Source organism: Rana temporaria, chromosome 4 (genome assembly GCF_905171775.1).
Source record: "Rana temporaria chromosome 4, aRanTem1.1, whole genome shotgun sequence".
Classification (NCBI taxonomy): domain Eukaryota; kingdom Metazoa; phylum Chordata; class Amphibia; order Anura; family Ranidae; genus Rana; species Rana temporaria.
The window spans coordinates 385,872,580-385,899,416 of record NC_053492.1 but is presented as its reverse complement, the minus strand read 5'-3'; the positions used below and the strand labels follow the sequence as shown (position 1 = coordinate 385,899,416).

The 26,837-nt window shown below is 41.7% G+C and overlaps 1 protein-coding gene across 2 annotated transcripts in view; it reads left to right on the top strand.

Annotated features, from left to right (window-relative positions):
- The window catches only part of MERTK (MER proto-oncogene, tyrosine kinase), a 192,388-nt gene that overhangs the window by 128,726 nt on the left and 36,825 nt on the right, over window positions 1–26,837 (top strand). Inside the window, exons 9-12 of one of the 2 annotated variants that reach the window (XM_040351086.1) lie at window positions 3,522–3,666; window positions 7,375–7,528; window positions 18,456–18,544; window positions 22,499–22,594. In XM_040351086.1, coding sequence (XP_040207020.1) covers window positions 3,522–3,666; window positions 7,375–7,528; window positions 18,456–18,544; window positions 22,499–22,594 — 484 coding nt within the window. Of the gene's footprint in view, window positions 1–3,521; window positions 3,673–7,374; window positions 7,529–18,455; window positions 18,545–22,498; window positions 22,595–26,837 lie in introns of both variants that reach the window. The other variant, XM_040351085.1, reaches the window with a different exon arrangement.

Sequence of the window (26,837 nt, the reverse complement as noted above, 5' to 3'; positions counted from 1 at the left end):
AAAACACTCGAGCAAAGCGCGGTGACGTACAACACGTATGACAACACGTACGACGGCACTATAAAGGGGAAGTTCCATTCAAATGGTGCCATCCTTTCGGCTGCTTTTGCTGATCCTCGTGTTAGTAATAGTTTGGTGAGAGTCCGTTACAGCGTGACGAATGTGCTATCTCCATTACGAACGCTAGTTTTACCAGAATGAGCGCTCCCGTCTCATACTTTATTCTGAGCATGCGCATTTTTTTTCCCCTCGGAAAAGCATACACATGAACGGTTTTCGCGACAAGAAAAAGAACGATGGGAAAAACTACGAGAAAAAATAGGGCAGGTTCTAATTTTTTTGCGGGCAGTTTTCTCGTCGAGAAAACTGCTATGGAACATAGGCCTCGTGCACACGACCGTTTTCCTCGACAAAATCCATCAAGAAACTTGATGGTAGAGCTTTTTTGCCAAGGAAAACGGTCATGTGTATGTTTTTCACCGAGAAAACTGTCGTGGATCTCAACGAGAAAAAAAGAGAACAAGTTCTCTTTTTTCTCGTTGGGAGTCTCAATTTCCTTGTCGTGTTTCTCGTCGGGCTGGTCTACGATGAGAAACACGTTCATGTGTATGCTTAGAAACCCGCGCATGCTCAGAATAAAGTATGAGACAGGAGCGCACCTTCGGTAAAAGTAGCGTTCGTAATGGAGATAGCACATTCGTCACGCTGTAACAGCGCAAATCGTCTCTCACCAAACTTTTACTTAACACGCAGTAACATGAGATTAGTAAAAGCAGCACCAAGGGTGGCGCCAGTGGAATCAAACTTCCCCTTTATAGTGCCGTCGTACGTGTTGTACGTCACCGCGTTTAAGAACGACGAGATTTTGTCTTGACAGTGTGTACGCAAAGAAAGGTTGACAAGATTCTCGACAAGCTGACAAGAAACTCGTCAAGGAAAACGATGTTTCTTTTATGACGAGTTTTACGACCCATTTCTACGACCAAGCTAAAAAATTGCAGTTCTCTCGTCATGAAAAATGGTCGTGTGTATGCAGCATAAGAGTGTCAGGTGAAAGCATAGGGTGATATGGGTCCCTACCATCATTCCGATCTTATACTGTAAGCTCTTGATAGGTCACGTATAGAGCTTGATTTACTAAAACTGGAGCCAATCAGCTTCTAACTTCAGCTTGTTCAATTAAGCTTTCACAAAAAAAATTAAAGCTGATTGGTTTCTATGCACAGCTGCACCAGATTTTGCACTCTACAGTTTTAGTAAAATCAATCCCATAGTGTCCTGTTTTTTTTAAAATACTTTATTAAAATCTCTCTACCCAAAATGTTCCTACAAATAGGAAAATCCAGTCCAATGCTAAATACAAAATATCTCGCAGCTGGGTTTGTAATGCTTTAGACTCTTTGGATAAGAGTTGAATTCCATTGCTGGACAAGCAGTCTGCTAACTAACCTACTTAGCCTTTATGAACGTTTTATGGATTGTATTGATAAGAAACTTTATTTGATGATGCGTTCACGTTAAATGTGTTACAGTAGAAGAAAATTCTGTAGTTTTTGTGTACAAAAGCCAGACTTAAGTTGAAAGATAGGTTAGCAATCAGTGTTACAGCAGAAGGCAATAGTGTAGTTATTGTGGACACAGGCATGCCAGACTAGCTGTACTAAAAAATATTGTCTAGCATAGCACAGTTCATTGCACCTACTTCTCCTTTGTATCTTCAGGGCATTGACTTTTTAAAATGTCATTGTCTTCTGCAACATTTTTTGCAGGCCTCAGGCACACAGGCACATTTTTCCATCCCCTGGATGCCTTTGCTCTAGAGAAGGAAAAAACAGCATCAAAAACTTGCCTAAAGTCACATTTTGCGAATGTGTTTAGTGCTTGCGTGTTCTCTCATTCCATTGGCCAGAATATTAATTTATTCTGGCCGCTGGAATGAATGAACAATCAAACGCTAAACACGCCTAGCACTTAAACGTGTTTACATGCAGGTACACGCTATTACCCTAGGTTCACACCTATGCGTTTATTAATGCGTTTGGCAGAAACACACTACAGTCCCTTTAACATGGTTTCCTATGGTACAAGCCCACATCTATGCATTTTTCAGTCGGTGCATTTTTGGAATGGGTCAGGGACTTTTTATAACGCAGCACATTGCGTTTTGCGTGTAATAGACTTTAATGGACCCGCACCAAAAACGTAAGTGTTTTTTTAATAACAAACTGTGAATATCTGGTTGTTAAAGCGGTGGTTCACCCACACTAACAACATTTGAGCATTAAATTAGGCATAGTAGCGCGAGCTACAGTATGCCTGTATTGATTTTTTTAGCCCGGTACTCACTGTGCAATCCTATATAGAAGATTCCGACTCCCCGCGGGGAATGGGCGTTCCTATCAAGAGGGAGGATGATTGACGGCCGGCTATGGCACGTCACGCTCCTCGAAGATAGCCGGAACAGGTCTCGGCTCTTCACGGCGCCTGCGCACAGACTATGCGCAGGCGCCGTGAAGCGCCAAGTCCTATTTTGGCTATTTCCGGAGAAGCGTGACGTGCCATAGCCGGCCGTCAATCATCCTCCCTCTTGATAGGAACGCCCATTCCCCGCGGGGAGTCGAAATCTTCTATAGAGGATTGCACAGTGAGTACCGGGCTAAAAAAATCAATACAGGCATACTGTAGCTCGCGCTACTATGCCTAATTTAATGCTATAAAAAAAAAATGTTTCATTAGGGTGAACCACCGCTTTAAGGAGTGGGCCAGAAAGCTGGCTGCTGCGTCCTTAAAGGGGTTGTAAAGGTTCATTTTTTATTTTCTAAATACTGTATTTATTGGCGTATAACACTCACTTTTTTTACCCTGAAAATAGAGGGTAAACTGTGCCTGCGTGTTATACGCAGGGGGCTGTGCAACGTTTTTTCCTGAAACTTCCCTCTTAAAGTTAGGGTGCGTGTTATACACCTGTGCGTGTTATACGCCGATAAATACGGTAGGTTCCTTTAAGCTAGTGCATTGTTGGTTCACTTACCTTTTCCTTCGATTTCCCTTCTAAATGTTTTTTTCTTTGTCTGAATTTCTCACTTCCAGTTCCTCCTCAGTAAGCTTTCCCCCATCATCCGAGCCAATCCGAACACAGCGTCTCCCTGCAGGGATGTAGTCCCAAGGGGCGAGCACGCTGACTAACCCCCAGCCAGAACGGCTCGGATGATGGGGGCAAGCTTACTGAGGAGGAACAGGAAGTGAGAAATTCAGACAAAGAGAAAAAAACATTTAGAAGGGAAATGGAAGGAAAAGGTAAGTGAACCAACAATGCACTAGCTTAAAGGAACCTATTTAGAAAATAAAAAACAAACCTTTACAACCCCTTTAACAACCAATGAGCCTTTGGGTCTGGTATTGATTTTGAGGAGAACCCCATGCCAAAAAATAAATAAATAGTGTGGGTAAAAATAACATGTAAACAAAATAATGCTGGAAGATTGTAATTTGCAATCATTGTTTCATTTTTTTTCTTTCAGAATAAAAATTATACGGAGACCTCCAATTCAACTGCAGCAGTCATTGCCATTAAAGCTACAAATGCCACATGTACCGTATACATAGCTTGCTACACAACGGGAGGCATTGGGCCATATAGTGAAGCAGTACAGCTTGTTATTCCAGGTGATGGTGAGAGCCTTATTTTAATCAATATTTAGTACTAAACTCTTTCCCTATAGGAGTGTTTCTTAAACTATGGGTTGAAACTCAATATGGGTCATCGATGAGTTCGGGATAGGTCACAGCTTGACTTTGGACCCAAATGCAAATGAACATATCAAGCGATGGCTTAGTGACAGTAATTATGACTGACCGTATGGACACATATGGGGAACTGGAATGCAAGTAGTGGGGCAGGACAGGGAGGTTGGGTGGGGGATGGCAAGGAGGCAATTATCCAGACATGATTATCAGATGAAAAGACCCAGCAATAGATTGCAAGGTCTACAGAACACCCACAGCATGAAAACAAACCCATTGGGGTTGATTTACTAAAACTAAAGAGTGCAAAATCTGGTGCAGCTGTGCATGGTAGTCAATCAACTTCTAACATCAGCTTGTTCAATTAAGCTTTGACAATAAAACCTGGAAGCTGATTGGTTTCTATGCAGAGCTGCACCAAACTTTGCACTCTACCAGTTTTAGTAAATCAGCCCCATTGATTTCTTGAAAGAGGAATTTAATTCTTGAAGTTGTGCCCAATGAAAATTCTGCAGAGAGTAAAGGACTACCGGTAGTCACAAATTTTGCCTGTGGCCTCCCTGGGGCTGATCTTTTTTCCCCGTTACTGACTTACCATGCCTTGTTCTGCACTGTGTCTCTGTGTAGAGGTGACCAACTTGGTAGAAGCAAGGAAGGAAGCAGGGCTTTGCTTTTTTTTGCCTCCAGCATGGAGAGCAGTGACCAGTACAGCGTTGATATCACCAGATCCCACTTCAAATCTACAGAGACTAGCAGCCAGATGCAGCAGGTCCTTAGATCTCACTTTACGCAGGAGTTCCTAGGCACATTTAGGGAAGTACACTGTAATTTTTGAGGCTAGATTTTTCAATGTTCTGATTAGGCACATTTCAACATTTTACCTATAGCATATTTTCTGTTCTTGCGCTCATTTCCAATTTAATAGTGTAACAGGAGTCACTTTTGGGCACAGATTGAGCCAGGAAATAAAGAGACATATAATGGATTGTTTTAACATGGACAGTAATCTACCATATATTCTGTAATGTCTGTAAAGAATATTGTGACCCTACGGGTCAATAATGACTCTTTTCAATGATTAGCCCTGGCTAGTGTAATGTTAAATGAGCCTGGCTCTTGAAAGGCCTTCCATTGTGTGAGGCTGTTGAGATGATAACTAAGACTGCTTCTGTGGATTGAAACTGAGAGTCAGCCTGGCTCCTAGACCTCTCATTATGTATACTGTTTATGTGTGGAATGTACTTGTCGGAGACGTAACGTCTGGGGGATAATTAACTCTGAATATCATTATGTAAAAGAATGTGATTGAAGCCCCCCCCCCATGGTGTGATGAGGGGGGTGGAGCGTTTGATTGTTCCTGTGATTTCTGTAACCTGTTGTACTGCATATAAGCAAGCTAAGAAACCATTAAAGGAGTTAATATATTTTGATGCAGTAACAGAGCTTGTCAGTCTCGTTATTGAGGGAATTCTTATGGAATGGTTCTGGCCTGCTGGATGGTTGGAGGGTCGGATAAGCTGTCGTGGGGTGATGGAAGGTCGTAAACGGTGGTGACCGTTACAAATAGTAAGGCAGCAAGCTTCACAAAACATTGTTTCAACTGTAGAAGGGTAGGTCACCTGAGGCAGAATTAGCTTAGCAGTAGTTAATCATCACACCAGTTTGAGCACCACGCTGCAATAATTACTGTTGGCTTGTCTTCTTTTTTTGTATTATGAGACCACAACATTTTGATACAAATTCTTGAGTCTCAGGCCTTGTACACACGACCGAGTTTCTCTGCAAAAACCAGCAAGAAACTTGCTGTTTTTTTTTTTTTTGCCGAGGAAACCGGTCGTGTGTACATTTTTTGACGAGGAAACTGTCGAGGATCCCGTCGAGCCAAAAAGAGAGCATATCTTCTTTTTCCTCAACGGGAATGGAGAAACTTGCCTTGTTGAGTTCCTCGACAGCCTAACAAGGAACTCGACGAGGAAAACGATGTGTTTCGCCCGTCGAGTTCCTCGGTCGTGTGTACGAGGCCTCACAATGAGTCTCAGTAGGGTGACAATTTACGTATCTGCTCAATTGGTTTTAAAGAGACTAAGGACCGGTTCACACTGGAACATGCTCAGTGTTTACGTACAGTCCCTCGCATTCCAGTTTTGGCAGCTTATTCATGTGAATGGGCTGCCAAATGTACAGAACTGTGCAAAATGTAGTGCAAGCATTACTTTTTCAAATCATGCTGCACCAAATTGCATGGTACTGGTATGGTATGATGGCCGCAAATGTGATGCATTTGCAAGATGCATTTGGGGAGTCATTAACATTTAATGGCACCCACATGCATCTCCCAAGAGCAGCACTTTCACACGTGGTGTGGGAAATGCACATGAAATGCTTTTTTTTTCTCACAGCACATTCCAGTGAGAATGGGCCCTTAATGTAACTAATACACTAAGGCCGCGTACACACGATCGGTTAAACCGATGAGAACAGTCTGATGGACCGTTTTCATCGGTCCAAACCGATCGTGTGTGGGCGCTATCGGTTAAAAAAAAGCCAACTTGTTTTAAATTTAACCGATGGATTCCTAACCGATAGAAAAAAAACAATCGTTAGTAGGCACGACCATCGGTTAAAAATCCACGCATGCTCAGACAAAATTAGGGGACGGGAGTGCTCGTTCTGGTAAAGCTAGCGTTCGTTATGGAGATAGCACATTCATCACGCTGTAACAGACAGAAAAGCGCGGAACGTCTTTTACTAACACAAAATCAGCTAAAGCAGCCCCAAGGGTGGCGCCATTGGATTTGAACTTCCCCTTTATAGTGCCGTCGTACGTGGTTTACGTGTCCGCGTTCTGACACGATCGTTTTTTTAACCAATGGTGTGTAGGCGCGACTGACCATCAGCTTCATCGGTTAACCGATGTAAAAATCCATCAGACCGTTCTCATCAGATGGACCGATCGTATGTACGTGGCCTAAGGGTCCTTTCACACGGGCAGATCCTGTGATGATCCGCCCCGTGAACATCCGCTTGCTCAGTGTGGATCGCTCCATTGATCCCTGCTGTGCCAGGGATGACACACACTGTGCAGGGACCGCCCTGTCAGATCGCCGCTCTCCCCTATGGGGGGATGGGATGAACACGGACCGTCTGTCCGTGTTCACCCGATCCGCTCTGCAGACGGATGGAAAAATAGGATTTTCCTCCATCTGCAGAATCAGAGGATTGCGGACACTGATGAGATCGGGTGTCAGCGGATGTTCATCCGCTGACACCCGCAATCTCATAGGGATTAATGTATGTCCCTTTTTCATCCGTACACGGATGGATGAAAAAGGGACATATGGTCTGCATGTCTGAAAGAGACCTAAGAAGCTGTAGTTATTTGTAACACATTTGATGTGCTGCCCTGCCGTGTAGCATCAGGAAGTTAGATAATTGTGCCATTCAGTATTTATATGCAATTTTATCAAAATTACAATTTACATAAACATTTTAATAAGATTCATTCATAAATAAGAATATGCATGGAGTAATTCTCATATACAGCATATTTTTGGAACACCAGATTACTTAATAGGAATTATTGTGTGTTTCTAAATATATTCTTAAAAGAATTGGTTCATCTTGTTCCAGGCACAGTAGCATCCGCAACTTCTTCAACTCCGGCAACAGGAAATGTCAGCCCCTACTTGATATTGCTGGGCTTTATCTGCAGCTTAATGATACTTCTTCTAACAATTTATGGTTCAGTAATATGCATTAAAAGAAAAAAAGAAACAGAGTTTGGGTAAGTTTGAGGAACACTTAGCTAGAAAACTGGGTTAGCAGGCTGTTTTTTTGGTGCCTTCCTATAACCACAAATCTTCATGGCTGCACAGATCATGAAAACTGGTATAAAATACATAAATTTATAATGCAGTTATATGAACATGTTTATTTATTTTTACTCTTTAATACAGACTAATTTCCACTTTCTTTAACTCTTAAAATACACGTGGATGCCCCAATTTCCATCTCTGTAACATAAGGAACATAATGGAGAGATGCTCTGTAGGGCAGAAGGGGATAACTGGGTAGGGCTGATAACACTATTTGGGATTTCAGTGCAGCGGAAGCAAATTGCACAGGGATTTGGGTACTCAATGGATTTCTGGTAGATTAACAAGTATCTTTCTGTATTTGCAGGAAAGTGGAAATGTACGTGCATCGCACAAATGTATTGTGTATGTTTTGCTTTATTTTTCCCAGACATACACGTGAATGAAAACCATTCGTAATATATTGTCTGAGTCAGATGGTCTAACCACTCTCAAGGAAGAACATTGATCGGTTGGGTTTCAAGACCTGCCCTAAAAAATTATTTTACCTGTTAGATTTGTGTTAGCATCTGCCTGTGCTGCTTTTTGCCTCCCCCTTCCCATATCAATAAATACATATTCAGCCAATATGTGCATATATATATATATATATATATACATATATATATATATATATATATATATATATATATATATATATATATATATATATATATATATATATATATATATAAAATCAGTGTGATTTCCAAGTTCTGGAGAGCAGTTGGATTATTTCCTTATGTCTATTGACACCTCAAGGCTGGCCATATGTATAGTGTTTTAGCTTGTTTAGCATAGAGGATGAATGAATCTCCTGCTGCTAGTTATTGTGTTCTGACAGCTTGTACCCAGGACTGGTCTTGACTGTAGCAAATGGGTTGCAAGCACTGTTAAGCCAAGTTTTGTTCTGCTTACAATAGATCCTTCAAATCCTGTGTTGAAATTTGTTGAGCTGGGTTTGTTGAGCCAGGTGACTTTTAGCAGGGACTGGCAGAGATGCAAGCCATGTATGGCCAGTTTAAGAAATGACGTGTGATAATGAAATAAAAATCATTAAAACAAAGGACAGCCTGCTAATGGGAGGGTAAATTGAATAAACACTGTTTTCCGTTATAATAAATGCAACCAAGATGTTATAAATAGTGGAAGAACATACAGTCTAAACTGATTAGGGGTTAAATCCATAAAAGCTACATTTATTGTATAAGGAAAATTGAAACATATGAATCAATGTGGTACAATTGATTTTAAAGGGTTTCTTTCAAAGGGATAAACAGAATTTGTTGAAAATTTAACAATAAATTCTTATATGCTTGATAAAGGGCAACTAATTATTTTGAGTACACCTGTGAACTTGCCAGGCTTCTATTCTTCTCAAATCACGTTAGTTACGTTTTCCAGTGTTAATTGGGGTATCTGCCCTACCACAAGACAAGAATTAAAGTGTCACTTTCATGTACCGCCAACTGTACTACCAATTTAGTGTTTATTCCACAGTATTCATATTAGTGTTTATTCCACAAATCCAGAATTATAGAATTGTGGCATTTTGGTGGAGATATATTACTAATAAAGTCCCCCAAAAAACAATAGAAGGAAAAGCAAGTGGTTCCACTTACCAGCAACCTTACAAAACTGAACTATACCTTTAGGTTTAGCTGACCTTGAGAGCATTACTGTACTTAATTACTGAACTATATTACTATATCCAGAGATATCAAGCAATTGTACAAATATAGGGTCTTACCCTTTCCTCCTGAACTTTAAGAGCTGAGATTACAGACCCATTCATCTATGTGAGTTTAGTTACAGTACAAGGATCATTATTGAAAACAAGGGCGGCATTAGGGACCCTTCAAGATACTACAGTCAGATTTCCACAACTGGCTTTCTGAATTTACATATAATGTGGATGGATGGGGGTTAACTAAAATTTGCAAGTTAGGCAGATTCCTTTCTCAGTTCTTGTCTGCAGTTACAATATAACATATTTTCAAAGTTGATTAGGACCCCCCAGTTGTAATTAGAAGAACTGTTGTACTATTATCCCTATTTTATTTTTTATTATTATGTCTATTTCAATTATTATTTTTCTAAAGATTCAATTAAATAATTTTGAAAAAATACACATATTTAATACTTGACATTATGGGCATTATGAAAAATTAAAAAAGATGAAGTACTCACATTGCCAAATCCGTAAATTTAAGAGGAAACAAGAAAAAAGGGTACTCTCAAGCCTTGTACACACGACCAAGGAACTTGCTGGGAGATATTTTTTTGCCGAGGAAACCGGTCGTGTGTACATTTTCGTCAAAGAAACTGTTCGAGAAACTCTACGAGCCAAAAAGAGAGCATGTTCTCTATTTCTTCGACGGGAATGGAGAAACTTGCCTTGTCGAGTTCCTCGACAGCCTAACAAGGAACTCGACGAGGAAAAATATGTGCTTCCCCGGTCGAGTTCCTCGGTCGTGTGTATGAGGCTTAAGAGTAACCATAGGCCGGACTTTAGAGGCATAGAAAACAATGGAGAAATAGAAAAAATCTAACAATATTTATTGAAAAAATTACATGGTATAGTCAAAGTGTTCAAAAAATTTATACAAATCATGTAAAATGATACAGTTTGTACAGTGAGCCCTTGTGCGTCAATGCGTTTCACCGTTAGGCTTCTTCAGGACACGATCAAGGTTCAAAGAGGTAGCAAAAAGAGAGAGCGGGTCTCACTGTCTTATAGTGGACTGGGCCTTGTCTACAAATATCCAATAGCCGGGAAGTTTTCACCGACAGTATCCAAAACATGGAATAGTTCCAAGGGACTGCAAAAAGGTAACCAACAAGCAGCTAATTTCGCACCATACTTTCTAAACAGGGGAAAGGCAAGTGAATGTCTCGCATAGATAGCATCAAGCAGATGACCATATTAAAGGGGTTGTAAAGGTAAAAAAAAAAAAATCCCTAAATATCTTCCTTTACCTTAGTGCAGTCCTCCTTTACCTACCTCATCCTTCGATTTTGCTTTTAAATGTCTTTATTTCTTCTGAGAAATCCTCACTTCCTGTTCTTCTGTCTGTAACTACACACAGTAATGCAAGGCTTTCTCCCTGGAGGGGGGAGGGGGCGAGCAGGAGGGTCAGGACGCTCTCTACTTTGCAGATAGAGAAAGGAGCTGTGTGTTAGTGGGCGTCCTGACACTCCTGCTCGCCCCCTCAAGGGCTTTCTCCACACCAGGGAGAAAGCCTTGCATTAATGTGTGTAGTTACAGACAGAAGAACAGGAAGTGAGGATTTCTCAGAAGAGATAAGGACATTTAAAATCAAAATCGAAGGATGAGGTAAGTGAAGGAGGACTGCACTAAGGTAAAGGAAGCTATTTAGTGATTTTTTGTTTTACCTTTACAACCCTCTTAAGAGATCCGGAATCCATTAAAGGAATACACAAAAGGAGCTCATAAATGCTGATGGGGTGTTGTATAACCCACCTGCATACAATGCCCATAAAGGGAAGATATAGGCACTGAAACGATCTAAAGATGCCCCTGGGAGACAGCCTGTCACTGTACATAGTTATGGGCATTACTCTAGGACATTGGGCATTACTCTGCTCTAGAAATTCTGTTGATGTAGATTAGCACTTGTCATTTCTCATAAACCAGCTGCTCCAATAACTGAAAGTAAATTGCTAGGCTTTTCCACTATCTGAATGATGCACTTTTGCTATTTTGAGCATGTTTTGAAACAATGGGTATATGTAATAAAATTGTTCACTAGAATTTTATAAACTGCCACCTGGTGAACAGATTTTTGAGTATATGACTCAAGACAAACTGAAAACAATAGCTTCTGATTTCCATGTGTTATTCTTATGATTCATTCCCTGATACAGCACTAATATCAGAGCAGGAACCTAAGCTCAAACAGAACATACATGAAATACCAGGGAAATGAAGCACGTACAAAGAATGTTATTATGATTCCATCATGCCCAGTGAGCACATGATCTGAGAAGGTAGAACATCATAGAGTTAAAATGTCACATCCTGTTGGCTGGGTGTCTCCTGGGTTAGGAAAAGTACCGTTGAGTGATTTTGTGGATAGGGATACTATTATATGGAAAGGAGAATCTGTGGAATTCGATTTTTCTATTTTATTTATGTCAGCACAGTCTAGCTGGGATAGAACAATGGGTAAGAAACACAGGTCACTCATATTTTTTTTTAGTAGGGACCGTTCATATTTTATATGAAAAATGTACTCTCCTACGGAGCTCAATTGTTAATGTTTAACAAAATTTGAGTAAGAATAGTAGCTAACCTTAGTGCAAAAAATAATATGCAAAGCTGAAGCACAACATTTACAATATTGGTAACTTTTTTTTACTTTGTATTTCTCCATTTTATAGCCACATAATGACAATAGTCCCTACACCCAATCACAGATTAGAAAGAAAAGGGGTAAGAGAGACAATGAATGGGGTTACAAGACTTTCTGTAGCTTAACGTGACATTAAAGGTTTCAGTCTTTTTTTTTTTTTTAAATAACAAACATGTTATACTTGCCTGTTCTGGGCAATGGTTTTGCACAGAGCAGCCCCGATACTTTTCTTCTTGGATCCCTTGCCAGTGCTCCACACCCCTCCCTCCTGCCTAGTGCCCCTATTACAAGCAGCTTGCTTTGGGGGCACCCGAGCAGGCTCACGCCCAAACCGCTGCCCCACGTGTCCATTCACACGTGGAGTGCAGCTCAGCCCCATCCCCGCTCTCTCCTCATTGGCTCACGGGCTATGATTGACAGTAGCAGGAGCCAATGTCTACTGCTGCTGTTTTAGCTAATGAGGAGATAGAGATCCGGGAAAGCCGAGACTCTCCTGGACATCGCTGGATCGTGATGGACCGCAGGTAATTTTTGGGGGAATTGGGGCCGCTGCACACAAAAGGTGTTTTACCTTCATGCATAGAATGCATGAAGGTCAAATACATTGAGCCTTTACAATTACTTTGCAACAATGTGTGACTGTTAAGCCTCGTTCACACGATAGGTTAACCAGAGGACAACGGTCTAAAGGACCGTTGTCATAGGTTAACCGATGAAGCTGACTGATGGTCCATCACGCCTACACACCATAGGTTAAATAACCGATCGCGTCAGAACGCGGTGACGTAAAACACAACGACGTGCTGAAAAAAACGAAGTTCAATGCTTCCAAGCATGCGTCGACTTGATTCTGAGCATGCGTGGATTTTTAACCGATGGTCGTGCCTACTAACGATCGGTTTTGACCTATCGGTTAGGAATCCATAGGTTAATTTTAAAGCAAGTTGGCTTTTTTTTAACCTATGGTTAAATAACCTATGGGGCCCACACACGATCAGTTTTGACCATTAAAAACGGTACTTCAGATCGTTGTCCTCTGGTTAACCTATCATGTATACGAGGCCTTAAGCTGTCCATAGATCTATCAAAATTTCATAGGTTCAGCAGGGACCAGAAACATTTCGATCCATGTGTGGCTGTCCCAGTTGGAAAACTTTTGTTGATCAGTACCTGCAGCTAATGATTAGTGTATTCTGACAGCAGAGACCCCCGCTGTCCGAGTGGTGGGATTCCTTTATCCACCTTGCTTGTGTGGATGGAGAAATCTGTTAATTTTTTTCAACAACATTTTTTTAACTAAAAAAACAAACCACATCTGTGGCCACCTTTACACTCCATAGACTAGCTCTGCATATACAACTTATGTCATGCTGCTGCTTATAGAATACTTGACTTTATTTCTGCAGGAATTGTGCCTCAACCTGGTTGACAGTGGGGGGGAATAGTGCCTTTTTACTGGTGTCAGTGGAAGAAATAGAGCCCCATCATTGGTGTCAGTGGGAGGAATAGTGCCTCTCTACTGGTGTCAGTGGAAGAAATAGAGCCCAATCATTGGTGTCAGTGGGAGGAATAGTGCCTCTCTACTGGTATCAGTGGAAGAAATAGAGCCCAATCATTGGTGTCAGTGGGAGGAATAGTGCCTCTCTACTGGTGTCAGTGGAAGAAATAGAGCCCAATCATTGGTGTCAGTGGGAGGAATAGTGCCTCTCTACTGGTATCAGTGGAAGAAATAGAGCCCCATCATTGGTGTCAGTGGGAGGAATAATACCTCTCTACTGGTGTCAGGTTGTGCCTCAACCTGGTTGACAGTAGGGGGAATAGTGTCACGTAACAGTGGGAGAAATAGTGACCCATGGGCTGGGAAAATGCAAGCAAAGGGCCACACCTAGGGTTGCCACCTCATCCCTTTAAACCAGAACACATCAGTGGCGGCTGGTGACATTTTAGGATGGGGGGGCGCAAGACCCCGCCCCTCCACATTTGGTCCATCCCACTTCTCATAAGCCACACCCCATATAGAATACACCGACTCCGTCCCCTGTATTCCACTCATAGTGTCCGGAGTATACAGCTCAGCATCACAACACAGAGTATATAGCCCCAGCATCACAAATCATGGTATATAGCGCAGGCTTACAGATTGGCGCAAACAAACTAAAAAATTACACTGTTAGTTATGAAGGACTCTAAATGGGCACGAGATGACCAGAGACTGCGGACATACTGCACGAGATGACCAGAGACTGCGGACATACTGCACAAGATGACCAGAGACTGCGGACATACTGCACAAGATGACCAGAGACTGCGGACATACTGCACAAGATGACCAGAGACTGCGGACATACTGCACAAGATGACCAGAGACTGCGGACATACTGCACAAGATGACCAGAGACTGCGGACATACTGCACAAGATGACCAGAGACTGCGGACATACTGCACAAGATGACCAGAGACTGCGGACATACTGCACAAGATGACCAGAGACTGCAGACATACTGCACAAGATGACCAGAGACTGCGGACATACTGCACAAGATTACCAGAGACTGCAGACATACTGCACAAGATGACCAGAGACTGCGGACATACTGCACAAGATGACCAGAGACTGCAGACATACTGCACAAGATGACCAGAGACTGCAGACATACTGCACAAGATGACCAGAGACTGCAGACATACTGCACAAGATTACCAGAGACTGCAGACATACTGCACAAGATTACCAGAGACTGCAGACATACTGCACAAGATGACCAGAGACTGCGGACATACTGCACAAGATGACCAGAGACTGCAGACATACTGCACAAGATGACCAGAGACTGCGGACATACTGCACAAGATGACCAGAGACTGCGGACATACTGCACAAGATGACCAGAGACTGCGGACATACTGCACAAGATGACCAGAGACTGCAGACATACTGCACAAGATGACCAGAGACTGCAGACATACTGCACAAGATGACCAGAGACTGCGGACATACTGCATTACTTGTCCTGCGACTTGGGACTTCAACGTTGCATGACAAGTCGTACCCCATGATTTCCAATGAGAACCGTTCATATCTTCAAGTCACAGCGACTTCAAAGTAGTCCCTGCGTTACTTTGGTCTCACTTTGATGTGACTTGAGGTCCATAGACCTCCAGAATACACAGGCATTGCTTTAAGTCGCATCAAACTTTCAGACTGTGTTAGCCTGAAAGTCGCAAGATTCTGCCACAACTTTTTGCTGCGATTTTGCAGCGACTTAAAGCAATGCCTATGTATTCTGGGGGTCTATGGACCTCAAGTCACATCAAAGTGAGACCAAAGTAACGCAGGGACTACTTCGAAGTCGCTGTGACTTGAAGTAGCACAGATATTAACAGTTCTCATCAGGTCCGACTTATCCTGCAACATTCTAGTCCCAAGTCGCTATTTCCACCAATTAAATATAAAAACCAATTGAATAAGCGGGGGGGGGGGGTGGAGGGATTCCCTTCCTGCTGCTTTTTACACCAATTAAATAAAACAAAAAAAAAACATTTGAATAAGCCGCTATTATCGCCCAATGTTAAATCCTTTTTTTTTTTTACTGGATTGGATGGGGTCCTAAAAAAATGAATAAGCGGGGGGGGGGGGAGGGATGGGGGGTTCCTAACAAAATGAATAAGCGGGGGGGTCCTAAAAAAATGAATAAGCGGGGGGGGGGGGGTTCCTAAAAAAAATGAATAAGTGGGGGGGTTCGGGTGCCGTTACGGCTGCTATTTCCACCAATTAAGTAAATAAAATATTCTTTTGAAAAAGTGGGGGGGGGGGGGCAGGCCGTTAAGGCCGATATTTTAGAAAAATGTTTTTTTTTTTTTTTACAAGACAGCAGAGGGAAGGGTCCGTTATGCCCGCTGTTACATGTTTTTTGGAATAAGCGGGGGGGGGGGGCGTTATTTTTTAAAAGCTAGCAGAGGGATGGGGTCGGCTGTTACAAGTTTTACTTTTATTAGGCAGGGAGGGGGTTCAGACCTGTTACTGCAGGGCAGGGATGATGGCAGACACACACAGCGTTGCTCACCTTCCAGGCGCACTGAGCTCGAGAGTCCCGACGTCACTTCCTGTTCTTCCTGTGACGTCGGGACTAGCAAAGAGATGTGCGGGTGCACATAGAAAGTGTGCACCAGAGCAATAATAACAAAGTCCATCGCGCCGGAAGCAAGTGGCGCGATGGAGAACGCCACAACGGCATTTTTTTTCTTCCAATGTAGCGCCTCGTCTGCAATCCCGTGATTGCACAGACGTGGCGCTACACACACCGCACTGTACACCGGCGTCCGGCGCTCGTACACAGTGCACCTAAGGACCATTTTTGGAAAAAAAATCCTTAAAGGGACATGTTTAACCACTTCCATACCAGGTACTTACGCACCTTCCCGCCCAAGCCAATTTTCAGCTTTCAGCACTGTCGCACTTTGAATGGCAATTGCGCGGTCATGCTACACTGTACCCAAACAAAATTGGCGTCCTTTTTTCCCCACAAATAGAGCTTTCTTTTGGTGGTATTCGATCACCTCTGCGATTTTTTTTTTTGCGCAACAACTAAAAAAAGGCTGAAAATTTGGAAAAAAAATTACGTTTTTATTTTTTTCTGTTAATTTTTTTGTAAATAAGTTTTCTCTTTCAATTACGGGCACTGATATGGCGGCACTAATGGGCACCGATGAGATGGCACTGATGGACATCGATGAGGTAGTACCGACGGGCACAGATGAGGTGGCACTGATTGGCAGCGCTGGTATGCGGCACTGATGGGCACACATAGGCGGCACTGATGGGCACACATAGGCGGCACTGATGGGCACACATAGGCGGCACTGATGGGCACACATAGGCAGCACTGATGGGCACACATAGGCGGCACTGATGGGCACACATAGGCGGCACTGATGGGCACTCATGGGCGGCACAGATGGGCACTCATGGGCGGCACTGATGGATACTTATGGGTGGCACAGATGGGCACTGATAGGTGGGCACTGGGCATGGATGGGCACTGTGGGGTGGCACTGATGGACACTGGGGTGGCACTGATGGACACTGGGGTGGCGCTGATGGACACTGGGGTGGCGCTGATGGACACTGGGGTGGCAGCACTGATTTTTGCCAGGTTGCCAGTCAGTGCCCATTTGTGGGCACTGACTGGCATCTTTTTTCTTTATGCTTTTTTTTTTATTTATTTTTTAGACTTTTTTTTTTTTTTTTTTCTTTTTTTTTCTGGCATTTTTTTTTTTTTTGCCCACCCTGGTGCTCCAGGGTGGGCATCCCTGGTGGTCCAGTGTGGCGATCCGAGGGGGGGCTGCGCTGATAAACAATCAGCGCTAACCCCCCCTGTCAGGAGAGCCGCCGATCGGCTATCCTCTACTCGCGTCTGTCAGACGCGAGTGAGGAAGAGCCATCGACGGCTCTTCCTGTTTACATCGTGATCAGCCGTGGTTGGACACGGCTGATCACGTGGTAAAGAGTCTCCGCCGGAGGCTCTTTACCGAGATCGGAGATGCAGGGTGTCAGACTGACACCCCGCATCACCGATCGCCGCGATGCGCGCCCCCACGGGCGCGCGCGGCATGAAATCCTGCAGGACGTTCTAGAACGTCCTGTCAGGATTTCATAACCACTTCCCGGACGTAAATCGGCCATAGGCCGGGCGGGAAGTGGTTAAATAAACTTTTTTTTTTTTTTTTTTTTTTTTAGATTTTTTTTTTTTTTACTGATTGGGGAAGGGGGGGCGGCGCCCGGGCGCCCTCTATGGACGGGCCGCCACTGGAACACATATTAATTACACAGGTTCTGTGGCTGATTAAGGTGGTAATTAAACTCACCTGGTGCCATATCTGCATTACATTAGCCACAGAACACGTGTAATCCATATGTGTTCGGGATTAAAGGGATGAGGTGGCAACCCTAGCCACACCTGGCCTACAGGCCACTGTATGGAGACCACTGGAATAAAGGGAAAACAAGTAAAAAACAAAACAAATGCACAACATTAAAGAATTTGTAAACTGGAATATATTATATTTTTGCTTTTAAATTCAGAGCTTTTTTTCTCAGAAAATAGATGCAGGAACTCAACCACGACCCCGTTCAGATTTCACGAACAGTAGAAGGGCATTAAAGGGGCATTAAATACCAGGATTGCATTACATACAGAGTGCAGAGTTCAGGGGGTTGCACACAGAGTGCAGAGCTGTCACTTGTAAACACAGAAACCAGACTTTTGTGTTTACAAGTGATTGTGGTGAGTAGGCACCAAAGGGTCTGAACCAAAGGTGGTGGAACTGAGTTCCCCCAAGTTCCCCCTGAAAAAAAGCCCTGTTTAAATTTAATATGCATGTGCAGAATGAATGTAATGTTGGTGTCTCATTACAAGTACAAACAGATTACCAGAACTTTTGCATGACTTACATGACAGTGTTCTCACTTTATTTATCTAGGCATGCTTTTGTCAGCTCAGATGATTCAGACATTGTAGTGAATTATAAAGCAAAGAGATCCTACAACAGGAAAGCCATTGAAGTGACACGTAAGTTCATTTTACCTCACTAACTTCTAACAATAGAACAGACTGTGTGGTGTTTATTCAATAATAAAGTATTCTGCACGTTAGCGGATTTTGACTTGTTTGAAAACAATAAAAGGATAACTATCACAAACCTGGAGAATTTAAACCGAGCAAACAATGAAAGAATGAGATTATCTTAACTGAAAAGCGAATGAAAAAAATATCAGCAGATGTATAGGTAGCTGAATTTACATTGTAGAGGCGGTCCCCTAGTTACAAACATCTGACTTACAAATGACTCCTACAGGAAGTGAGAGGAAATCTACCCCTAGGAAGGGAAATTCAGCTATCATGGCAAAAAGGTACCTCCACTGAAGCTTTATCACCAAGGCTTGTTTCCACAACCCACATTTTTCAAAATCCAATTGTCATTTGGACAGGGTGTGAGGTGAAATCTTCTGAACAGGGGCACAGGCAGCAAAACAAACATTGCAGGGGTGTTAACCCTTCCCTATGCTATTCAAAAAGCTTAAAAATTGTATTTTTGGCTGGAGCTACACTTAAAAAATGTACCTGTTCCGACTTACAAACAGATTCAACTTAAAGCGGAGGTCCACTCTAAAAAAAAATAGCCAAAAAGGCTACAAAAAATTTAAAACATTTTTTTTTTTTTTTTTATACTTACCAGAAGTGACTGTTACTAGGCAGATCGTTCTAATCTGCCACTTCCTTGTCCGTGGTAGTCTTCTTTCTTCTCCTTCTCGCGCTGCCTCCTGGGAAATGGCGAGCGGTGTCTTCTGGGAACTTGTGTGTGTGTCCCAGGAGATATCCACCCATTCACATAGCGCCGCGCGACTCGCGCATGCACAGTAGGGTACCGGGCAGTGAAGCCGCAACGATTCACTTCCTGATTCTCTCACAGAGGATGGCGGCGGGGCAGCCGAGACTCGAGCGATTGCTCAGCTTCGGCTGCCGTCATCACTGGCACCCTGGACAGGTAAGTGTCCTTATTAAAAGTCAGAAGCTACAGTGTTTGTAGCTGCTGACTTTTAATTTATTTATTTTTAAACGCCGGACCTCCGCTTTAAGAACAATCCTAGAGACCCTGACCCTATGTTGTTTGTAACCTGGGGACCGCCTGTAATGTCCATTTCTCCTGTAGAAGTTAAACTATATGTTATCCTTTATACATTCCAAGCCCGCTATTGTATTTTACATGTGATGGTAGGGGGGGGGGGGTTGGTATGGGGGGCTCAAGAGGTGGGAAAGAGCAAGAACTAGCTTGATGTTTAGAGGACAGTTTGAGGTTTGCAATTAGACTTCAGCTGTCTTTGGACCTTCTGTAATTTTTGAAGTTTTGTGCAGGTTTTGAAGTTTTGTGACTGAGGAATCTGATAGCGTGATTGCTGTTATTATATCAAAAAAGTTTTTCCATTGTAGTTCTGCCATTTTCATTGTTTTTTTTTTTTGGCATTTTCATTGTTTGAACAAGGGCCCATAAGACCAATCACGTGTTTATCAGGAGGACTCACTTTTTATTAAAAAAAAGCATCCCCTACAGTAAACCCATAGTGGCTGCTCATAAAGAGTTATTAACCCCCCCAGGCATGTAGCCTGTACAAATTCTGCTCTTTTTGTGTCTCACCTGCTGCTTACCAGTAGGGATGTTTAGAATGGCTGAGAGCCAGTTCTGCACTGAATCAGAACAACCTTTTGTTCGCTAGTGCCACTTTGGTTAGTAGCTTAGACACTATAGAAGGTGTCTAGTCCAAGAATGTACTGGAAGGACTCCAGTGGTCATCCTGGAGAAGACCATATGACATGCTTTGTAAGCAGGAAGGCAGTGTGTGCAAAAGGGCTCAGAAACATGTGTCTGCGAAGCATTTCTGGCAAAGCATAGTAGGTATAGAGAGCCGTAGGGGAAAGTGCAGGAGAAGACCCAGAGGAGAAAGGAGCAAAAGGAAACTCTGAGGCCTCGTACACACGACCGTTTTTCTCAACAGAATCCATCAAGAAACTTGGTGGCAGAGATTTTTTGCAGAGGAAAACGGTCGTGTGTATGTTTTTCATCGAGAAAACTGTTGTGGAACTCGACGAGAAAAAAAGAGAACAAGTTCTCTTTTTCCTCGTCGGGAGTCTCAATTTCCTCGTCGTGTTTCTCGTCCTGCTGGTTTACGACGAGAAACACGATCGTGTGTATGCTAAGAAACCCGCTCATGCTCAGAATAAAGTTTAAGGCGGGAGCGCACCTTCTGTAAAAGGAGCATTTGTAATGGAGATAACACATTTTTCACGCTGTAACAGACTGAAAAGTGCAAATCGTCTCCTACAAAACTGTTACTTAACATGCAGTAACATGAGATTAGCAAAAGCAGCCCCAAGGGTTGTGCCAGTGGAATCGAACTTCACCTGCTGTCGTATGTGTTGTACGTCACCGCGTTTGAGAACTACGAGATTTGGTCTTGACAGTGTGTACGCAAAGAAAGCTAGTCAAGTTTCTTGACAAGCCTTTTTTCTTGTGAAAAAAGTTTCTTGACAAGCCTAACAAGGAACTCGTCGAGGAAAACGATGTTTCATTTACGACGAGTTCCTCGGTCGTGTGTACGAGGCCTAACAGTTGTGGGAGACTTTGCTCAAATACCTGCATATATCAAGCTGCAGACCTGATTAATCAGAAGCCTATTACAATGTGAGCGTAGTTTGATGGTACAAACAGGTACACAAGTGTCATTTATCTAAAAGTGATTTAGAATGTGCCATCCTGGATGTCCCAGGTGTGGTGCAGCTGAAGACATATTGTTCATCAAAGTGCTATTTCAGAAAGTGTCAAATGCATGTATTTTCTTTCTGTGTCCTAGATATTTTGCAATGTGTGAAACAGACCTTGATTTGATGCAAGCTTTTATGGAAGTTTATTTTTTGTTGGGAACTTCAATTGAAAAACGGATGGAGTCGGTAGAACATTGGCGGCAGAACAGTGACTGTATCCTATCAGAAGCAGTCATTGTTCAGACAGCCACAGGGGAGTTTCCTCCATCTACTCTGTTTAGCATGGATAGGGAAATCAAGTAATTTCTCTCATTCAGTCTGAAAGAGAAATCCAAATATGAATGACTAGCCTAACCCCAGAATTGTTTTTTTTAGTTTTGCATAGTGTGGTAAGAGTTATGCTGCGTACACATGATCGGAAATTCCGATTTTTTCCCGACAGATTGTTGGCTCAAACTTATCTTGCATACACACGGTCACACAAATGTTGTCGGAAATTCCGAACGTCAAGACTACGACGAGCTGAGAAAAATTTAATTCAATGATTCTGAGCATGCATAGGATTTTTGTGCGTCGGAATTGCATACAGATGACCGGAATTTCCGACAAGAACTTTTGTTGTCGGAAAAATTGAGAACCAGCTCTCAAATTTTTGTTGTCGGTAATTCCGACAGGAAATGTCCGATGGAGCATAAACACGCTCAGATTTTCCGACAACAAGCTCACATCGAACATTTGTTGTCGGAAATTCCAACCGTGTGTACACGGCATTAGAACTATTGTCATGTTTTTGTTGCAGGTTGGTTCTCAAATGAGGAGATTTCCTTTCATTTCTTGTACCAATGATCATCTCATGTTTATATATAAAAGACATATACATGTTACTACTAAAGCCAAACTACTAAAGCCGTACACACGATCAGACCTTTGTCCTACGGAATTCCATCGAAGTAAAAGAGAACATGTTCTCTATCTAAACTCCGATGAAGTTCATCGGAATTTCCGATGGAATTACTCCGATGGGGCATACACACAGCCAGAATTTCCGATGGAAAAAGTCCGTCTGACTTTTCCTATCAGAAATTCCGATCGTGTGTACAGGGCTTAAAGAGTTGGCACCTACTGGATAGTGTCATACTATTCTTTTCACAGTTTAAATTAAATTGCTGCCATTAAATTTAATGATTTTTCCCCCATTTATTACAGTAAGTACATTAGGGATCAGTCAAGATCTGCAGCAGAAACTGGAAGATGTGATGGTGGAGAGGAGCTTACTGACTCTGGGAAAGGTGTTGGGTGAGGGTAAGCATTATAAACTGGCAGCATATTGGGAGAGTTAAACAAAAGGACATCTCAACAGCTGTAGAATGTTTAGGCCTTATGTTTTCTCCATAACTTTTAATTAGTCCTTGTTGCTGAATATGGACTTTCCCATCTTCATTATGTGCACAAAGGGTCTGATTTCTAAAAAAAAAGAAATACAAAGTAAAAGTGGAGCTGTTGCCTATTAAATGTCAGCAATAGCTGTTGACAGATAAAGATCATCCAATAAAAATGCTGAGTAGACACAGAGTAAAGCTGGCCAAACACCAGTGGACTTGGAATAAATGTTTGTTGGAATACTCATACAAAAATTTGCAAAAAGTTCTGAGTAGCTTGAGAAATGAATGATGTTCGAAAGCACTTCAAAATGTAATTTGCTTTAACATTAAATTTTGGAATGAATAGACTTTACCGAATGGCATTGTTAGAAATGTGTTCAAGAAAAGTTCACACAAGTGAAAAAACATTTTGTAGTGGCTTGATTGGCTAATTAGCATAATACAATGACCTCTGGTCACATACAGTAAGCTGGCTGTATATGGTAAAATGATAATATATGATCACGATATTTGTAGGATTTGTCAAGACTGCAAATGCAGTTCCTTACTTTTCTTATTAAATGCTTTATGAATGGATTGTGGCAATAATTTGTATAATGTCGGGGTGTATTTTAAATAAAATGCCTAGCAATTTAGCCAGTGAAAGTGCATGCATATATGTTTTGTGGAAATTGGGCAAAAATAAATGTTATTAATAATATATATATATACAGTGAGGAAAATAAGTATTTGAACACCCTGCTATTTTGCAAGTTCTCCCACTTGGAAATCATGGAGGGGTCTGAAATTGTCATCGTAGGTGCATGTCCACTGTGAGAGACATAGTCAAAAAAAAAATTCCAGAAATCACAATTTATGATTTTTTAACTATTTATTTGTATGATACAGCTGCAAATAAGTATTTGAACACCTGTCTATCAGCTAGAATTCTGACCCTCAAAGACCTGTTAGTCTGCCTTTAAAATGTCCACCTCCACTCCATTTATTATCCTAAATTAGATGCACCTGTTTGAGGTCATTAGCTGCATAAAGACACCTGTCCACCCCATACAATCAGTAAGAATCCAACTACTAACATGGCCAAGACCAAAGAGCTGTCCAAAGACACTAGAGACAAAATTGTACACCTCCACAAGGCTGGAAAGGGCTACGGGGAAATTGCCAAGCAGTTTGGTGAAAAAAGGTCCACTGTTGGAGCAATCATTAGAAAATGATAGAAGCTAAACATGACTGTCAATCTCCCTCGGACTGGGGCTCCATGCAAAATCTCACCTCGTGGGGTCTCAATGATCCTAAGAAAGGTGAGAAATCAGCCCAGGACTACACGGGAGGAGCTGGTCAATGACCTGAAAAGAGCTGGGACCACCGTTTCCAAGGTTACTGTTGGTAATACACTAAGACGTCATGGTTTGAAATCATGCATGGCACGGAAGGTTCCCCTGCTTAAACCAGCACATGTCAAGGCCCGTCTTAAGTTTGCCAATGACCATTTGGATGATCCAGAGGAGTCATGGGAGAAAGTCATGTGGTCAGATGAGACCAAAATAGAACTTTTTGGTCATAATTCCACTAACCGTGTTTGGAGGAAGAAGAATGATGAGTACCATCCCAAGAACACCATCCCTACTGTGAAGCATGGGGGTGGTAGCATCATGCTTTGGGGGTGTTTTTCTGCACATGGGACAGGGCGACTGCACTGTATTAAGGAGAGGATGACCGGGGCCATGTATTGCGAGATTTTGGGCAACAACCTCCTTCCCTCAGTTAGAGCTTTGAAGATGGGTCGAGGCTGGGTCTTCCAACATGACAATGACCCGAAGCACACAGCCAGGATAACCAAGGAGTGGCTCTGTAAGAAGCATATCAAGGTTCTGGCGTGGCCTAGCCAGTCTCCAGACCTAAACCCAATAGAGAATCTTTGGAGGGAGCTCAAACTCCATGTTTCTCAGCGACAGCCCAGAAACCTGACTGATCTAGAGAAGATCTGTGTGGAGGAGTGGGCCAAAATCCCTCCTCCAGTGTGTGCAAACCTGGTGAAAAACTACAAGAAACGTTTGACCTCTGTAATTGCAAACAAAGGCTACTGTACCAAACATTAACATTGATTTTCTCAGGTGTTCAAATACTTATTTGCAGCTGTATCATACAAATAAATAGTTAAAAAAATCATACATTGTGATTTCTGGATTTTTTTTTTTTGATTATGTCTCTCACCGTGGACATGCACCTACGATAACAATTTCAGACCCCTCCATGATTTCCAAGTGGGAGAACTTGCAAAATAGCAGGGTGTTCAAATACTTATTTTCATCACTGTATATATATATATATATATATATATATATATATATATATATATGGGTTTTTTTTTTATGAAGCAGTGAATGTTACATTTAGCAAACATTCATTGCAGGTGAATCAATCACTGAAAATTAAAATGTATACGCCAGTATTGAATGCTTGTAAAATGTTCCATTCACTGTGCTGGCCAAATGTTTTCATTGCTTTAAAATGGATATTACAACATTTGGCCGCTAGATGGTACTAAGTATCATAGGAATTTCCTATTATACAGTATTCTTTGTTTTAAATCAATAAAAAAATAACTTTTGACCAGCACAGGATGTAGCCTAATACCAATAATGTTTGCCCCATTCATACAGAACACATGTCTATGTAATTTCGCTGGCTGAATTGCTATGCAGTTATTTTTATAGACCTCTTTGTTTTATTGCTCAATATATGACATAGTCACTTTGTCACTGTTGAAAGCAATGTTGATTTATACATCCCTGGTAAAAATAGTATAATGATCTATTAAAAAAAAAAAAAAAAATTGTATAATGATAACCAGTATAAATGTGAATGGTTTATTGTACAGATTTTACCAGCAATTATACAGTGTTAAAAATAATTTATAAGGGCCCTGCCTATTCCAGATAACACTGCATGGGGCATATTTATAAAGTAGCAAATGGGATGTTTTACAAGCATTTACTACAGGTAAATCACACTGGTGTATGTGTTTACATTTTCACTACAAGTAAATCACACTGGTGTATGTGTTTACATTTTCACTACAAGTAAATCACACTGGTGTATGTGTTTACATTTTCACTACAAGTAAATCACACTGGTGTACGTGTTTTAATTTACAGCAATTTATTTACCTGCAAAAAAAAATGTTTGGTAAAGGTGACACTCACTGTTTTATAAATATACCCCTACGTGTTCATCGTACGAAAGTGTACATACCTCACTGAAACCTAATGCTTGGGTAACAGTGAACTTATGGGAATCCATCACATATCAGATGTTTATACGCTACGTTGCGCTATCCCTTTAAATAATAAACCATTTTTAAAATTGTCCCGTATTCAGATAATCTGATTGCAGCTTTCTACTTTTTGTAATTGGATGGTTTTATTGAGGAGTTTTTTTTTTTTTTTTTTTTTTTAGATTTTCACTGTGATAATAAATGCAAATGCATAATTAAGTAATCTGTGATTGTCTGCTTTTGGTTACTTTACACCCATGCAATTTTACTCAGTGTTTAAAAGAAATGTATTTTATAATTTTTTATTAAATATTTGCACAGCATGCATTTGCCAGAGTGCCAATGTTCTGGAATAAAAAATCTAATTACAGTATATATTTACAAGTGTGTCATCAGGCAAACATCTGCTAAACTTTCTCCATTCGCTGCAGTTGGCTAGATTTTCATGGGGAAATGCAGGTTTTACTGTATGCAATATTCTAATCTGAAGATGATCATAGAATATTTCCAGCATGTTCTAAAACGTGTTTTCATCTAATTACTGCTTATAGCATGTAGCCTGCATAATTGTTACAGTAAATAATATTGAATAGCATTCTTTTCTGACTTAGAAACCATACATTTTGTATCTGTAATGTTTAGCTGTGTTGGTAATACTGGATGTTAGGCCCTTTTCACACTTCTACGACTTGTCCTACGATTTGGGGCTGCAAAGTCGCATGACAAGTCATTCCTCATGATTTCCAATGACAACCATTCATATTAGTACGACTTCAAAGTAGTCCCTGCACTACTTTGGTCTGACTTTGATGCAAGCTTTATATAGGGTTGTCACCTCATCCCTTTAAACCCGAACACATATTAATTACACAGGTTCTGTGGCTTA